This window comes from Mustela nivalis (genome assembly GCF_964662115.1).
Source record: "Mustela nivalis genome assembly, chromosome: 16".
Lineage (NCBI taxonomy): Eukaryota > Metazoa > Chordata > Mammalia > Carnivora > Mustelidae > Mustela > Mustela nivalis.
The window spans coordinates 5,938,883-5,958,208 of record NC_139035.1 but is presented as its reverse complement, the minus strand read 5'-3'; the positions used below and the strand labels follow the sequence as shown (position 1 = coordinate 5,958,208).

The window sequence follows — 19,326 nt, the reverse complement described above, 5'->3', positions numbered from 1 at the left end:
AACTGGGGCAAATAATGTATTACATGTTAATTTTTAAAAAATAACAAAAATAGGAAAAAAATAAAATGCAAATTAAAACTTCAATGTAACATCATTTATTATATTCAATTAGCCAGCATATAATATATCATTCATTTTTGATGTAGTGTTTAAGGATTCATCAGTTGCATATAGTACCCAGTGCTCACTACCACATGCGCCCTGCTTAATACCTATCACCCAGTCACTCCATTCCCCACCCCCCTCCCTTCTGTAACCCTCAATTTGGTTCCTGGAGACCAGTGTCTCTCATGGTTTGTCTCCCTCTCTGATTTCTTCCCATTCAGTTTTCCTTCCCTTCCCCTGTGGTCCTCCATGCTATTCCTTATGTTCCGCATACAGCCAGGTGGGATTTATTCCTGAGATGCAAGGGTTCAACATTCCCAAATCCATCAATGTGATAGAGCACATTAATAAAAGACAAGAACCATATGATCGTCTCAATTGATGCAGAAAAAGCATTTGACAAAATACAACATCCTTTCCTGATTAAAACTCTTCAGAGTGCAGGGACAAAGGGAACATTCCTCAACTTCATAAAATCCATCTATGAAAAACCCACAGCGAATATCATCCTCAAAGGGGAAAAGCTGACAGCCTTCCCTTTGAGATCAGGAACACGACAAGGATGCCTGCTCTCGCCACTGTTGTTCAACATAGCACTAGAAGTCCTAGCAACAGCAATCAGACAACAAAAAGAAATAAAAGGTATTCAAATTGGCAAAGAAGAAGTCAAACTCTCTCTTCGCAGATGGTATGATACTTCATGTGGAAAGCCCACAAGACTCCACGCCCAAACTCCTACAACTCATACAGCAATTCAGTAATGTGGCAGGATACGAAATCAATGCAAAACAAAAATCAGTTGCAATTCTATACACTAACAATGTGACTAAAGAAAGAGAAATTAAGGAACCAATTCTATTGGCAATAGCACCAAAAACCATAAGATACCTGGGAATTAACCTAACCAAGGAGGTAAAGGATCTGTACACTAGAAACTACACTTATGAAAGAAACTGAAGACACAACGAGATGGAAAAACTTTCCATGCCCACGGATTGCAGGAACACATGTTGTGAAAATGTCTGTGCTGCCTGGAATATCATTTTAAATAATAGATTTATCCTAAGGACCACATGCTGACAAGGATTTGATACAACCAGAACCCTGCTGACAGAAGTGTAGATTGGAACCAATCACTTTTTTAAAACAACTTAGCCTTGTGTAGGAGACTGAAGATTCATTTGCCCTACGACCCAGCGAACCTTTGCTCTCCTGGGTCTGTCCCATAAAAGGCAGTATGTGTGGATGTCATGAGTCATGAAAACCGATGTGCATATAAGCATTTCTTGGTACTGGTTAAAAAGGGGAAAGAAGAGAGATAAATGGCCATGTGGTATCTTCCTACAACAGAGTCGGTATCGATGAAATAAAGTCATATGCATAAACGTGGGAGATCTCAAGAACAGTGCTCCGTGGAGAGTAACACAAGTCACAGAAGAAAACGCGTGTAATTCTCCTTATGCAGTTCGCAAATGTATACGACTAAATAATAAATTGGTGACAATTTATACTTTTGGCAAAGCTATAAACAGAAAGTGTGCAAATGATAAATAGAAAATTCTAGAGAGCGGTCATGGCTGAAGAGGACAAAGGCATGAGACTGAGGGAGGATAAACAGAAGAGATAAATACATTAATCAGGTTCTATTCCTTGAGGGGGGTGGACCTGGCTGCTCATTCTATTCTAATTCCTTAGACCTCACAGAGGTTATAATACATACATACGTATATGTGTACATTCTATAAAATCATACCCTGATTTATGTCACATGTACACAACATATAAATGCCTTCCACACAATTAATCTTCTCTATTCATGAATTCTTATTTTGTGAATTTGCCTACTCACTAAAATGGATTATTATTATTTTTTAAAGATTTTATTTATTTGACAGAGAGAGATTACAAGTAGGCAGAGAGGCAGGCAGAGAGAGAGAGGAGGAAGCAGGCTCCCTGCTGAGCAGAGAGCCCGATGTGGGACTCGATCCCAGGACCCCGAGATCATGACCTGAGCCAAAGGCAGCGGCTTAACCCACTGAGCCACCCAGGCACCCACTAAAATAGATTTTAATTCCAAAATCGATACATGTAGTGCCCCAGTAGGCCTCCACGGACACATGTGGAACAGTGGCCAGCTTGAGTCCTCTGACACATGCATTCCCGGTGACGGTGGAATAGGCCCTGCTCTGGCTTATTTCAGCTCTCATATTGTAAGCAAGTGTCTTTTTCTTAGTCTCTGGTGATTTTTTTTTTTTTTTTTGGTGGTACTCGGTCTTTTTAAAATGGCCATCAAGTATCATGCCACAGTGCTGTCTAGTGCTCACTCCTAAGCACAAAAAGTTTCTGATGTGCCTTACAGAGCGAGTGCATGTGTTAGATACACTTGGTTCTGGTAGTTCATGGGCTCACTGTGTGCTGGTTCAGTACTAATGAATCAACAATGATATTAGATAAAGTAACTTCAAACACGAACACATACAGACTTTAAACAAAAAGCCTACTTGATAAAAAAAAAAAACATGAACATGAACTTAAAAAAATAAAGTCTTTTTATTTTTATTTTTTTTAAGATTTTATTTATTTATTTGGCAGAGATCACAAGTAGCCAGAGAGACAGGCAGAGAGAGAGGGGGAAGCAGGCTCCCCACTGAGCAGAGAGCCCGATGCGGGGCTTGATCCCAGGACCCTGGGATCATGACCTGAGCCAAAGGCAGAGGCTTTAACTCACTGAGCCACCCAGGTGCCCCAATAAAGTCTTTTTAATAAAAAAAAAATGAACACATGTAAAACAATGGTGTGTATTGGCTGACTGATGAAAACAAAACCAAATGTAACCAGAGCCATGAAGAAACTGAACCTTGTATTTGCTCCCAGGAGCTATGATTCCATGTCAATTAATTCAGTACGGTGGCAATTTAATAAAACATCCTTAATAGCAAAAATGAATAATAAAATAAACTTATATTAAATGGCTATAAAGTCATTTATAAAAATTTCATATATAAAGTCATATATAAAAATTTATATATAAATGACTATATAAAATAAATATATATTAAATGACTAAAACACACAAAATTATAATTTACATTCATGTATTTATATGTCTATTGCATATAAAACATAAAATACACATAAAATATTTTGTGATAAAAATGAAAAAGGGACAAAAACAACATGCAGAGAATGTACCCTCCAGATAATACATATAAATGCACATATATATGTACATATGCACACATATATGCTTATATATGCACAAATTACCTCTGGAAAGACAGAACTGAAACACATCAGCTAAAATAGAGGAAAGTAGTAGGAAGAAGACTTACATTTTCATTATACACCTGGATACAGCCATGCATTATTAAAAGTGCTTCTTGCATGCAGTCACTAAAAAATGAACAATGAGGCCAAAGTCCCTGTTTTGGACGACCACGCGGGGCATGTCACCATGACAGGAAACCTAAGAAGGTAGAAGACCTGAAGAGCTTGACTGGAAGGAGAAAGCCAACCCTCCATCCATTCATCTGCGAAGTAAACCTTTCTTTGGAGTCCGCTGTGGACGCAGTGACGAGGGCACAGGATGGAACGTATTACGGGGATGTTCAGTACCGTGGGAGCACCCGGGCAGGGAGATGCCGGGGCTGTTGTGAGCCCATCTCATATGGAATCAATTCCCACCACTCCTCGGAGGCTCTTTGATCATTTCTCATCTACGGGACAGAATGAATGACTGCGGCCCGTGGAAACCTAACCTTCAGAGAGAAATGGGGCTCTAGACTGTTTCCTTCTCACAAGAATCATCCCAAATGCATGCCTCTTCCGTGTTGAGAGTGACAGGTGGGGCACAACGGAATCATCGCTTATCAGGATCTCAGGGGCAGGAGCTTTGTCTCTGGGGCAAAGAGTCAGCGTGCACAGGACGTGAACACAGAAGTGTTGGCCCTTTCCAGTCCGAGTTTTGAGTTTAAAAATTGCGTATCTTGCATGTGATTTCTTCTGCATTATGGTTTCTACCACGTGATGTTACACAACTGACTTATCCACTACCCCCTAGAGTCCTTAATGATATTTTAACAATTTTTAAATTAAAATAAAATGTAGCTAAGGCTTCTTATGGGAAGTCTTGGTTTCAATGTGACTTTGCCATCTCTTGTGTGATTTTAGTCAAGTATTGAGATGTCTGAGCTTTTGTTTTCTTACTGGAAAATGGGTATAACACTAGTTGCTTAAGACTATTCTGATGAATTATGAAACTGAAATCACGTGGAGTATAAAATGGCTTCAGTTAATTCTTCAGCACAGCAGAATTGGTATTAATGCTTAACATTATTATTACTGTTGTTACAGAAGTAAAAAGTGGTGTGCTTAAGAGAAAATTGTATCTTTTTTTACTCTAAAGGATCAATGAAAGACGTCAAAAAATCAGATGCAGGGTGCCCAGGTGGCTCAGTGGGTTAAGCCTCTGCCTTCGGCTCAGGTCATGATCTCAGGGTCCTGGGATCGAGCCCCACATCGGGCTCTCTGCTCAGCAGGGAGCCTGCTTCCCCCTCCCCTCTGCCTGCCTCTCTGCCTACTTGTGATCTCTGCCTGTCAAATAAATAAATAAAATCTCTAAAAAAAAAAAATTCAGATGCACCTTTTCTTTTTATCATCATTGAAAAAACATTCTCATTGTATTTTCAGGAAATGAAATAAACACAGCACCAAATACGTCCATCCTGAATATGGAGTATTGCTTTACGGGGCATCATGGACACCATTTCCAGGAGAAGAACCTTCTGGCAGACTTCTCAGACATGATTCCAGATTAATCACCTTCTCCTTGATTCTATTATTCTTCTAGTTCAACTACAACTTACTAGGCTTCCTTTAAGGAAGAAATGTTTGGGAAAGGGGCAGGTGGAGATATGGAGAGTTGCTAGTAAAAATAACATGAGCCATTTCTGATTCATAAAATCACAGGAAGGACTTGACTTCATTTACTGGTATGGAGGGGAACTACCTTTTAATTTGCCATTCACCAAAAAAACCAGTTGAGCTGAGTTTCAAAATATGCACTTACTAAAATATGTCGTATGAGTAAAAAGGCTACGGAGGCCAACAACATAGAACTAGGCTCCTATTTCTTTCCCAGCAATCTCACCGCGCACAGACACCTATAAAAGGCAATCCACCGGATGTAAGGGATGTTAGCTCAGAAATATGGTTTTCATAGGCACACTTTGTCCATAGTACAACTTGTATCCAAAAAGAAGAAAGAAAAATGAAAAGGAAGGAGTATACTGAATTCTGAGAGAAATATTAGCATAGCATGAGGTTCCCTGGTTGTCTCATTTATCTTTTTCTTTTTCCTTCTTACTTAAACAAGAAGAAGCACAAAAGAAAATTGAACCAAAAGGGTAGATAAAAGCTGGTAAGTGCTTGTTGATTACTAATTAGTTTTCTTCAGAAAACATCCAATGCATAAAATCATCACATGTATTGGTATAAATTAGAGATAAGCTAAATTATAATAACTTCGATTCGACAGTTGTCTAACACTGATGCACGTTACAATATCCGCAAAAACTTTTAAAGCTGTTGCAGGGTTATGCCCTTCTCCTTTCCTCGCTTGAACATTAAAAGCTCGGAAAACTGGTTACTGTCTGTGCCAATCCAAGAAAAATGTTCCTCCAGTACCTACTCTGATCCCTCCTTCCTTTCTGGAACTCTAATTCTGGCTTCCATCACGACGGCCTCTCTCGATTTTCTTTCAACCTAACTCACCACCAACACCTTTTGTGGCTTCTTCTGCTCCACCTATAAATGTATCCACCTCCTCAAGAATTCTATCCCTGTGTCTGTTCTTCTTATCCTTCTAGGCGATCACATCCAATCAATAATCACCTTGCTTACGATGCCCAAGCCTCCATTTTTGTTCTTTGCCACGTCTCAGGCATACATCCGCCCACTCAATGATCACGCCGTCCACTTACGGTCATCCTACCCATTCAAACCTTTTCCCGTATTCATATTCTCTATCCTAGTGATTAACACCAGTGCTCTCCAGCCACGCAAACCTGAAATCTGGACACCTACACATCACGTCTGTGTTGACTTGGTCACCAAGAACTTCCTCTTCTACATTACTTCTACATTACTGCTCAGCCTTCACTATGTCCTCTCTTTGGCACCATCACTACGTCCTTAGAACAAGATTTCCTCATTTCTCCAGCCATCCTCCATCACAATTTGACAAGGTGTCTCCTGCCTCCACGTCCGATCTGTTTCCGCGGAGTCCTTCCCACTCGCTGCCAGTGTCAACTTTCTTAGGTCTTTAAATCTCTGCTCCCTAAGGATTCAGGATGAAGACCGAGTTCCCAAGCCAGGGTTGTAGATGCGGTGATGGGGAGGTGTGGGAGCTTCTATATGACATCATCTGATTTCTCACCCCAGGAGAAAATGAGGTCATCATCAGAGGAAGGAGGAAGCAGAAGACAAAGACTGTGGAAGTTTGAGAGGAGCCCAGAGGAACAAATCTCAGAAACTGCGAGAAAACCAGATTTGCAAGGACCACCTTGTGAAGTGCTGACTACAAATGAGTTTTAACAGCAGGTCTGTGGTCAGGACTTCCAAGTGGTACCAGTTGGCGTTAAGGACCCTCCCGCCTTCAAAAAAAGTTGAGCTGCTCTGGTGTAAATATGGAGAAAGCAAGGAGATGGGCTTAATGAGGGCTGTTGGGTGCTGTCAGGTGGGCAAGACCATGTGTACAACACGCTACCTGCTGTTCTACGTATAGGGATGGTCAGGAACCGAACAAGGCTGCTTTTTTCATGGAGGTTACATTGTAGAGGCACAAATACATAATAGAAGTGCAGAAAGCAGCAAGTGTTATAAAGAGTACAGTGCTGGGTAGAGATCATAGCACTATTCAAGAACATTAGTTATTAATGTTATTAGTTAATTAGTTATTAGGTATTAATATTACTGAGTACTTCGATTCTCCGGAAGATGGTACCGAGCCGGCACCATTACAACCGATGAATGCCCTGCAGGGGCAGGACTAGGTTCTGTAAATCTGCCTCCCTCAGAGCAGGGGTGAGGACATTCCCAAGAAAGAGATGTTTGAGCCGAGGCCATAAAATCTTGGCTTGAGAAGAACTGGGAAGACAGGGGGTACCAAAGTGCGTGAATCAGTGGATCGCAGGGCTAGATAAAACCCACAGGCTGCTAGTGTGCGTTCCACAGACCACACAATGGCCAAGAGATGAGGATAAGAGATATTTCTATCACGTTGTGAGAGCTAACGTGATAAACATGTTTGGCCAGTGTTTGGCATAGCCTCTTGAATGTCTGGAGAGAGATTTTAGATTTTGAAATGGGGCACATTTAAAAAATACTTTGATGGGATTTAAAAAAAAAAGACTTTAATGGGATATATAAAAACATTAATATACGCATGTAAGGTGATTTGAGCACAGAGGTTAATGTAGTACTATTTTATTACTGAGGAAAGCCTAATTATGAGCAAAGATTTGGCATATATTATTTGTGCTAAGGTAGAATGCACTTTTCAGAGTATAAACCTAATTGCAGAATTTAGTCCTGATAACTAGAAGGATTATGGGACCAAGAAAAATGGCTACATTCATAAATCTTTATCTTAAGAGAAACATTTTGAAATCCATTGTTTTCACTACATGTCATTGAATACGGGCTTATAAGTACTCATGTTTAAAGTTGGACCCTTATCTCCACATTTTGACATAACTCATCTGTATAAGATGTTCCAAAGAGTTTGCTATTGTCATTGTCCTTTCTTATTCACTGCTATAGCTTAGTACTCAAAAGAATGAGCAGATCAGGGGTATTCGTTTTTTTTTTTTTTTCTCCAATGAACATGCAATCAGAACACTTGAATAGGACAGAGATAAAATAAAAAAGGTATCTGAAAGTGCTAGTAGGAGAACCACGAAGATAGACTCATTCGCTCTTTACTGAGTTAATGAATTAAGGACTCCTTTATCCCATAATCAAAGAGAGTATCATAAGTAAAGTATCCTTTACTTATGTTGTTCTCCCAAATTGCATGTTCTTGATCCTAAAACCCCGATGCATGAAAAAAGCAAGACTCATTTTTATTCATCATTAAGAATATAGTGAGCTTACAGTGTTATGTAACCAAACCCAGGACTCTGATTTTATCCCAAAGACTATTTTGGAATTACTAAGTAGATTTTCCACTCGAAAATCTGGACCTGGGAATTTAGAAATGACTGTCACTGTGATTTATGAATCTGACCAAAGTTCTGTTTCAATCTTCATGATTCTCTTAAGTGATTAAATACTACTTTCCCATCTGAAAAAAAAAAATCTATGTTTAACATTTAATCGAATTCCAGTGTGACTGGAATTCATTGTAAATCATCACTAATGACACGTCAACAACCTATAAAAACTGTAGCCTGATAAACAGAGGACGGAGCCAGTCTTCAGAGTGCCCCTTGGCCCCGGTCTCAAGCCACGTCAGCCTCTAGGAGGATTCCTGACAGCAAGAACTTTCTCAGAGCATGGCACGACCCAAATCTGATCTTCAGAGGAGACGTGATAGTCCCCAGCAGAAATGTTTTGAGTAGCGAATGCTTTGATATAATTGTAAGTTGCAATGTGTTAAAATAGCAAAACATTTTTTTTTTTTTGCAAAACATTTTTTTTTTAAGATTTTATTTATTTGTCAGAGACAGAGGGAGAGAGAGCGAGTGAGCACAGGCAGACAGAGAGGCAGGCAGAGGCAGAGGGAGAAGCAGGCTCCCTGCCAAGCAAGGAGCCTGATGTGGGACTCGATCCCAGGACCCTGGGATCATGACCTGAGCCGAAGGCAGCTGCTTAACCAACTGAGCCACCCAGGCGTCCCAAAATAGCAAAACATTTTTAAAAGACATTTTCTCCTTTCAAAATTTCTTTTCTTTAATATTTTCTGAAATTTTTGATCCCTGCTTCTGTCACGGGAGGAGTCAGTAAGACAGTATTTATTAAGTTTTTAAGTTTTCTGAAAGAAGGTACTAAATATCGAGAGGTATTTACACATCCTACAAAAAATACAAGGTAATGTTTCGAAGATCTGGAAAACATCAATGTACTTTGTTTTTTGGCCCAGTGTTTTGACAAACAATATAGATACCAAGTTCAACTGAAGTCCTAAGCAGAGTTAAAACTTGAAACCTATCTAATTACCTGCTCACAAAAAGCATTAAATTTTAACATCTTTATAAATAAGTACTATTAATGTACTGTTATTAAATACCAATACTAACGAGAATTATCTATAATGGGGTGTTTACCAAATTGCTAGCCTCTCACAGTTGTGTGACTCATGATTAAATATGATTTATTTCTCTGTTATATCAAAATAATCCCCTTTAAACCACTGCATATTTTAAAAAACGCTTTCTACCTACCTTTCGGTTGAAGAAGAAGGGAAACGCGACATGTCTTTTTGGAACTTACCTTGAATGATAAATTGTTCCATATTTTCTTTGAAGGGCTGGATGTGCTCTTTGGAGGACACCTGGAATACTTTCCCCGCCTCCACTTCACAGGCTGAAACCAGAGGAAGACACTGTTTAGAATGTCACAGTATCAATGGAGCATTAAAACAATTTTTAAAATGCATTAACTAATGTGAAAAATCCGTTAGCCACGCTAACTGATATACATTCTATACATGTTTTGGAAATATCCAAATACTGACATAAGAAGCCTATGATCAAGGCTTCACTTTGGGGGAACTGTAAAAAGTTCTTAAGAATCCACAATCCAAGGGGGAAAAAAAAAAAAAGAATCCACAATCCAAGTTTGGTCACTGCCAAACCGCAAACATAGGAGGGTTCCTGAAGCACTGAGCCCCATTCAGCCTCATCTGTAGAATGGGCACATCACGGGTGTCTGCCTCTCGGGGCTGCCGTGAGGATCAAATTAGTTAATAGATACAAAGTGTTCAAATGGCGCCTGGCAGGCAATATAAAGCAAGTACCTCCTCTCATCAGCATCCTTGTTACTATCAACGGACTTCTAACACAGGTCTGTCCCTGATGAAAGTCCTCATTTATGAGAAATGACAAGTAACAATTGTGGTGCTGATGTTTGTATAGAAATCAGCAGTTATAGAGCATCTATTACTCGGCAGATACTTTTAACCTATTAGTTAACTTCATCTTCAGAATAAATTAGTCAGTGAATGTGGACATTATCCTATTTTATAGGTGAGGAAATCAAGGCTCAGGGCTACTTATTTGAGGAAGGGTCCACAGATGATAAGCAGCAGACCCATAAATGAAATCCCGATCTGACTCGACAGCTTATTTTCTGTGTCCACGTCATCATAAATGCCTTAGTAGACTACAGGGCCAACAAGGGTTAATTAAGAAGGACTTCTAAGAACATTTCTGAAGAAATTCCTGCCATGATGGTGATCCTGGCAAAAAAACTCAAAATTAAAAAGCACGTATATGAAAGGCAAAACTTCGGACAGATAAACATCTCAATCAGGAATTACAAGTCTTAAGGCAAGGTTGCCAATTAATTCCTCAAGAAGACTTTGATATTGCACTCTTTAAAACATTTTCTTTCTCTTATTAAAACATAGTTTTCTTTTCCCTCCAGGTATTAGCTTGTCTAAGCAGGAGAATAAGGGTGGGGGAGAGGTGTCCTGTCCGCACCCATTCTTCCCATCAAATGTAAGGACAATCAGGCCCAGTAAGACTTAAGGGCAGCTGGACACAAGTGGGGTTGTCTCGGCCCACGGCCCCCAGCACTCCTCACTCGGCCAGAGCAGGGTCTCGACGGCTCGTGACTGGTCAACCCACAGCCCTCGCCCAGTATCTTGTATCTCTAGACTCGTACTTAAACCTCCATACAGATCAACATTTTCAAGTAGAGCTCAACACAGCCTTGCTGCCTCCCTTACTTACCCTCCTGTTGGTGGTACCATGACTGGGTACCAGAGCAGCAGAGTTCCTGACTTCCTCTCCTTATCCCAATATCCTGTTTGTTTACCTCCCAAATGCTTCTGGAATCTGCCTGTCCTCTCCATTCTGGCTTTATGCTGGTACAAATGCCTTCATTACTCTTCACTAGGCTACCCTGATCGTCTCTTAACTTAACCCCACCAGCAGTCTTACACAGATCCATGCGCCTTTGCGTAACTTAAGAGGAATGGGTAAAGATGTGGAGGTGAGTGTGTAAATATGTGTGCACACAGAGGCTATTACTCCGCTACAAAAAGAATACATTCTTGCCATTTGTAACAACATGCGTGGACCTAGATGGGACTATGCTAAGTGAAATAATACAGAGAAAGGCAAATACCACACAAATTTGCTTAGACGTGGAATTAAAATGAACACATGAACAAAACAGACTCTCGAATACAGAAACAAACGGATGGTTGTCAGAGGAAAGGTTGGGTGACAGGTGAAATAGATGAATTAAAAGGTACAATCTTCCAGTTATAAAACACCTAAGGCATGGGGATACAGGCTACAGCATAGGACATACAGTCAATAATATTGTACTAACATCATGTGGTGACAGACAGTAACTAGCTTATCACGATGAGCACTGAGCCGTGTAGAGAACTGTTGATTCACTATATTGTACACCCAAAACTAATACAACGCTGTATGTCACCTGTCCTCAGGGCTTGCCTTCTATGAACCCATACAGTCTTTAATGATTTTCCAATTCCAACAAGAAATGTAGAATACTAGTAGTCTAGTGTCTAACCACTGACGCCAACAACAACAAAAAAAAAGGGCAGGGAGATCTAGTTTTCCACTCAGTCTGAGTTTCAAAACTTAAAAGCCTGAGGCAAGGAAGATTTATATTTTGACATTAGTCACAATTGTTTCATCTGCCATTTTTTACTAGAAAATGGAGGTAATAACGGTCTTTGTCTCCAGGACACAACACTCTGCCCAGAGGTCTAGTGAGCTATAAAAAGACCCTCAGACTAGGCACTTGCAGAAGTTAATCTGATGGACCTGGTGACCCAAGGAGGATCTCACTAGTGAGGAGAGCGGAGTGAGAGCAAAGACTGTCCATAGCAAAGTCTTCCACAATGCGCCAACGTTTCTCTAGGTCTTCATATGTACTCAGTAGTTTGAAACAACAGAATCTATAGCAGCGAAGGAAGAAATAAAATACTTAGAATGTTAAAAAAAAACTGAGGGACAAATAGCATGGAGGACATGGGGAGTTAGAGAGGAGAAGGGAGTTGAGGGAAATTGGAAGGGGAGGTGAACCATGAGAGACTATGGACTCTGAAAAACAATCTGAGGGTTTTGAAGGGGCAGAGGGTGGGAGGTCGGGGTACCAGGTGGTGGGTATTGGAGAGGGCACGGATTGCATGGAGCACTGGGTGTGGTGCAAAAACAATGAATACTGTTAAGCTGAAAATTAAAAAAAAAAACAAAAAAACAGAAACAAAACAACACCCCCCCCCAAAAAAAAACTGAGGGAAAGTTATATTTTTCTAAAGATTTTATTTATTTGACAGACAGAGATCACAAGTAGGCAGAGAGGCAGACAGAGAGAGGGGGAAGCAGACTCCCTGCTGAGCAGAGAGCCTGATGTGGGGCTCGATCCCAGGACCTTGAGATCATGACCTGAGCCGAAGGCAGGGGCCCAACCCACTGTGCCACCCAGGCGCCCCAGAAAGTTTAATTTTAATTTTCACTTGATTTTATAAATGTCCCTGGCCTATTCATATGAACTTACTATTTTTAATACAAATCTCAGCAAGAACTATTTTTTCATTTCTTCTCTTTGCACCTTCACTTATAGTAGATTTTCATGTACGCAGTAAGAACTAAGAGTTTTAGATCTAGATGCTCTCTACAGTCATTTCCTGACATCTCATCTCATTTACTATCTTCCTTCCTGAAGGCCACAAAAAAATGCCTGTATCTCAGTGCTTTTAGTGATTTCTATTCATTTCCCTACCAGGACACTTCTTCCTTACTGAGCTGTTCTAGTTGCTGGAATTTTCAACTACGTATTGTGCAGAAATCTCTATGGTTGATCTCCTGTGGAATGATACATCTGGAGTTTGCTTTAAAATACTCCAGATACGGGGCACCTGGGTAGTTCTCACAGTCAAGTTTCCAACCCTTGACTTAGATTCAGGTCATGATCTCGGTGTTGTGAGATTAAGCCCCACGGGGGGCTCTGTACTGGGAGTGGAGCCTCCTTGAGATTCTCTCCCTCCACATCCCCTCAATAAAAAATTAAAAAATAATAATAAAATACTCCAGATATATTTCCATAATTACTTATGTAATTTAAAATATCAGTTAAAAAAGACTTCAAGTCTACAATGAGCTAGAAAATTCCACTCTTTGAGGACCCTGATCTCCTACCATTCTCCATTGACTAACATCCCCTATTAAGCAACAGGCATCCAACCATTATCTGTGGAATTAATACATAAACGAATTAGACCCTCCTGACGCAATTAACTTTTGCTTAATTTTCAAAATGTCGCATCTATTCCAATTTCTCCACACCCTACATATACTATTCACCCATCTGATACACTCTGACCCCCTCGGAACCAACTGCTAAACTTATCCATCCCAAGTTTCAACCATCACCCCAAGCCAAGAGGGTCAATCTCCCCTTGAACTTCGTACTTCCTTGCTCTGTACAACATGAGTGAATGACAGAAGATAAAAACAAATCTTTGGATAAGAGATCTGGATTCAAGCCTAGTTCCACCAGTAGCCATGTGATCTTGGGCTCGCTCCTCGAATTATCCAAGCCTCAACCAGAGACTGGGATGATGAAGATGTTGCACTTGAGTGCTGAGATTTGAACTGCTGAAAAACTTAACAAAACAAAAACTAGCTATTAACGATATTATTTCATGCCATTTATTTGTTTATGCATCTTTGTCTCTGATTTACTTTTATTTTGTATTCCCTGAAGTCAAGGATTGTCCTATTCTCCTCTGTGTGCTTAGTATTCACAAGGCTGAGGAAACACGAAAATCCTGTGTGGAAACAAGCCCTTGCAACAATGTCAATAATTATGACTTTCCTTAATCTGGATATTAATTCTCTGGTTGTAGCTCAGTTGAAACATCACATAAGTCTCATGCAAAACATAAAAAAATCCAAACCAAATTTCCAAAGCTCTTCATAGTGATACACCATGTATTTGTAGGTGACTGTTGTTTTAGTCACCATGTTAAGAAGGAAGAGACTGCTGGATAAGTATAAAAATACTTATACAAAGCTTATATAGAGGTATAATTCTTATATACATCTCATATATTCAATAACACATATGAATATGTTCAATGTGATAAGAACTAAGGAAATTTCTTTTTTTTTTTTTAAGATTTATTTATTGGAGAGACAGAGAGTGCGGGTGGGGGGGGCGAGGGGCAAAGGGACAGAAAGAATCTCAGGCAGGCTCCCTGTTAAGCACAGAGTTCAACACGAGGCTCAGTCCCATGACCCTGAGGTCATGACCTGAGCCGAAATCAAGAGTTGGCTGCTGAAACAACTGAGCCACCCAGGGGCCTTAGGAATAAGGAGATTTCTTTGTAAGACAGGGCCCCATTCTTCTCTTAACTGTAGTACATCGTGGTGTATAAGATCATCCTGATTATTACTTACTATCTTCAAAACGCATATGTGACTATGTAAACTTAAAAAAAAAAAAAAACCCACACCAAGGACTAGAATCTTACAAACTTAAAGAGTCATTTGGAAACATTATTAAAAACCTAAAACAACAGAGTTCCTGGAAAATCTGCATTACAGTCAAATCCAAATTTAAAGAAATATTTGTTAAAGGATGTTGGTGTAACTGAGCAATTCCAATCAGGTTGCCTTTTTGTCTGATTTAAAGGCTTTCCTAATCCCAAATGATCTCATATTGGGCTGAAGAGCTAATACTAGCAAGCGTGAATTAGGCCTCCAAATACAAAGAAAAATCCAGCCAGAGGACTGGAAGAGCAAAAATCTCTCAGCTATTTTGACCAGAAAACGGCTCCCAAATCATCAGTGCCATCCGCAGACCGGCGCGTTTGGGGGCACAGCAAACACCATCTTATCACTGTAGTTTAAAGCAAGAACACTGTGCCCCACTCTCTGAAATGAACCATCATCATGAGCACTCTGGGATTTTTAAATTTTTTTGTGTGACTTATACAAGTCTCCAAGTTCAATCAATGTTAATCAGTTTAGAGTCACTGCTTCTCTGTGAGCGTCCAGGTCACTGGAAAATAAACCTGCTTTATCATAAACCTGCTTCCATGAGTCTGCATGAAGCCGCACAACAGACACAAAGGAAAAGAAAGTTGATGACTCAGAAGTTTTTGCTTCTAACACCAAGTTGTTTCCCGGATAAGCCTGGCTTGTACATTACACTGAATTCAATTTCTGGAAACAGAAGTCATTCTAGCTACCTAAAGCAGATCAACAGAGCCAATAAGACGCTCATAAAGTATTTGCAAAAGCAGAGAAATTGGGCTCTGCATTTGATTTTCAGGAACGGCTCCCAGAACAAAATGGCATAACTGGCCCTCCAGGTGAGCTATTATCAATGCCATCCGGATCTCAGCTGAATGCTGGTTTTACACTCAAACCTCACCTGCTGAATTATGCGCCATCAAAAAAATTAAATCCCCCTATGCTGTGCCTCTCAGCAGTCGGGGAGCTGGTGACTGAGGACAGTCATACTGCTTGGTTGAAAGCCATCCTCTCCATATCACTGCTTGAAAGTGGGGGTGATAAAGACCCACCAAAAAAGCAAAACAAAACCCAACAAAAACCCAAACCAGAAAATGAAAATAGAAGCAGCAAAAAGCTCTTTGCCACAGCTCATGAGTACATGCACTGACAAAAGCAAAATCATATGCAGACACAGAAGAAAGCACAGGTTCAAGAAACATTTTAGGGAAAAGCAGCAAAGCTTGGTGACTGACTGGTCCGCAAGTAAGCTATCCCTTCACGAAGAGACAACTTTAAAATCAACTAGGGGGGCTTTTCAGAATCTCCCTGCCAATGCCCCCATCTCCTTGGAGATACAACTCAAGGACAAGACTCACAGGAAAAGTCCACACAGTGATTCTAATGTGAACTGAGGTGGGAGGTAAGGTTGTGGGGAGGTCGGATGCCATCTAGCTTTGCAGCTCGGGCCTTCTGTGGAGAGAGAATGCAGGAGGAAGAGTAGCTTTCAGAGGGAAAGAAACGAATGTGGTTTCAAACCTCCTGCATTTTAAGACGCCAGTGGAACATCCATGAATGATTTCCACCAAGGGCTTGGGGGTGTGAGTCTGCAGATCAGAGCGACGGCGGGAACACTGGATGGGCTCACTCGACAAAGGTGTAAGTGACAAGACCGGGCCAAGGCGCCTACCTGAGGTTTGCCAACTCTGATGCAGAAGCAGGGAAAGAGGAGACCATGAAGAGAGAAGAAGCAGAACAGTCAGACAGCAGAAGGAGAACCGTCAGTGAGTGGGGTCAGGGAAGCTGACGCGCTAGTGACTATACACAGCCAGTCAGATGCAACAGAGACAGCAAACGGGATGAAGGCTGGAATAAAATGTCCAATTCAATTTGGCAAATAGTGACAAGAGATCCAGTGGTGCTAGAGGCAAAAGGTACGCTGTGACAGAGTGAGGAAAGAAAGGGAAGTAAGGAATCAAAGTAATGAATCAAAGAGCCCAGAAACCAACCAGGAATGTTAACATCTTGGCCTATTAGCACAAGTGCCCGAGAAAACCTGTGCAGCAAAAGTACGCCATGGGCCACGGGAGGAATGATGAATAAACACACACAAATTCTTGATAACTTCTGAATAATGTTCAAAATACCCTTGTCCTGCCAACAGCGGACCCACAGATTCAACTGCCCACTAAGAGAAGTATAATATGTGCGTATCTATCCTAAATATGGGTTTCCAAAAAATCTTATCCTAAAGGTAAAGGTCTGCAGATTCATGTCAAAGTAGTGCTTTATCCTATAAATATAATAAAAGAGGACAGAGACAACACACAAACACACACACACACGCGCGTGCACATACACACACACACACACACATCCCACAGTACCATAGTTGGACACAGCAGACTTAGCGTGCTAGCCAGTGGAATAAATTAAGGTCGCTTGGAGCTCATCAGTTTATATCCCAAAACAAAACTCAACAGAACTGAATGATTTCTTTAAAGGTGTTTCGCAGGTGCCGTCTTCCACTGAGGGATTTTGGAAGTGAGCATGGTTTTAAATTGAAATGAATGAAAGCACAATACAGGCCGTTTTGCTCCTTATATAAGCATTCCTATAAGAGGGATTATCCATTTTTTTTGGGGGGGGGGTCCATTCACACCTATTAGCCATTGTTTTCAAACACAAGGCACTTCCATGGACAGTCTACAGGTTGCAAAAAGATAAGACATACTAGCTGTGACCTTCAAGAGGTAGATAGTCTCCCTGTGGCCCCAGGTTCTTTCACCTGTAATATGAGGGACAGTAGCAGCACGTACTTCATTATGAAGATCAAGGGATTTTATGTGGATAAAATACGAGGGAACCTGCCTCATGCACTGCAGGACTAATAGGTTTGCTACAGTGACCGTGACACTATTACCACCACCACACACCACAATGATGCGAGGAAACTGAACCAGTCATCTCTAAGTGTCGAGCACTGAAGGTCGTGCTTCAGACTGTGACTGTGACATTTCTCGAAGGACAATCTAGAATGAGTCTTATATAGATCATATTTACTGGTAGTTATTAATCACTGGCTGGCCTATCTCACACTGGATTGAGACACACCTAAAAACCACTGAAAGCACACTCTGTGTTGAGACTGTAGGTGATGACTCCCTCCTGCCCCCACTAGGTCCCTACGACACCACTTGTTATGCTCTGCAATTTACTTATGTGTTGAGAAATTGCAGGGACCATAACTCTGTTAGTCACTGTCTCCATAAGTCTCCGCCTGTTAGGATCAAGTTCTCCAAGTTGGTTACTGGTGGGTCTAAGCATGAACACGGGACCAATTGTGAGTGTACGAAGTTGGCACTTCACTTTCTTTTCACATGCGGCCTTGGGAAACATGACAGCTTAATGTTTTCTCATCAGAAGCAATACCCCCCTGTCATTTAGATCATTTAAATGGATTCACTCTATTACTAAGGGGATTCAAAGTCAAACTGAAACCATTCTAAATTCCTTTTTTGGCCTATTTGCTAAGTATGGAAAACAGCATCATTTTATGTAACAAAACTCCACGAGTTTGTATTCTGTGGGCCTTGGGAGGAGACATTGGTGTTGACTCCACCTGATACCAAAATGTCCTAACATCTGCAAGAAATGAAGTCATGAAAATTATACACCATATAGTTATTCTGAGTCTCCCGGCCCGTGTGTGAACATTTCTAGTGACGAGGGCCTCTCCACTTTTGAGATTAGCTCTTCCACTGTTTTGGTTCTCATCTGGAGACAGTCTTTCATGTAGAACTGAATTTCTGCCTCTGGCTTCACATATGGACCTTAGGTCTTGTCCACTGGTACAACACACGGGGAATCTAATCTAAGGGTAGCAAGTTTCAATTCAAATACCGATTCTGGTTGTGTAGTAGGGGCACCTGGACCATGTTCTTCAAAAGGATTCTGAAGAGTCTCTAACTCAACAGCAAATAAACCTTTAAACAGATGTTTGTGGAATATTACACCTCCATCAGAAAGGATGAACACCCGACTTGTATCAACATGGATGGGACTGGAGGAGATGATGCTGAGTGAAGTAAGTCAAGCAGAGAGAGTCAATCATCATATGGTTTCACTTACTTGTGGAGCATAAGGAATAACACAGAGGACCTTGGAGATGGAGAGAAGGTTGTTGGGAGAAATTGGAGGGGGAGACGAAGCACGTGAGGCTATGGACACTGAGAAACAAACTGAGGGTTCTGGAGGGGAGAGGGTGGGGGTTGGGGTACCAGGTGGTGGGGATTACGGAGGGCACGGATTGCATGGAGCACGGGGTGTGGTGCATAAACAATGCATCTTGGAACACTGGAAAAATAAAATAAAATTAAATAAATACATGTTTGTTACAGACTCAAAGGAGGTAATCAGGATAACCTCCCATCTATTTGAAAACAATTCAGTCTACTTTCATTTCAACCTTAAAATATCATTGCCTCTCCTGGAGTCC

At 40.9% G+C, this 19,326-nt stretch overlaps 1 protein-coding gene across 1 annotated transcript in view; it reads right to left on the bottom strand.

Annotated features, from left to right (window-relative positions):
* FMN2 (formin 2) overlaps positions 1-19,326 on the bottom strand; it is a 371,232-nt gene that overhangs the window by 93,193 nt on the left and 258,713 nt on the right. The window contains exon 14 of the mRNA XM_082702641.1: positions 9,598-9,690. Coding sequence (XP_082558767.1) covers positions 9,598-9,690 — 93 coding nt within the window. The remainder of the gene's footprint in view (positions 1-9,597; positions 9,691-19,326) is intronic.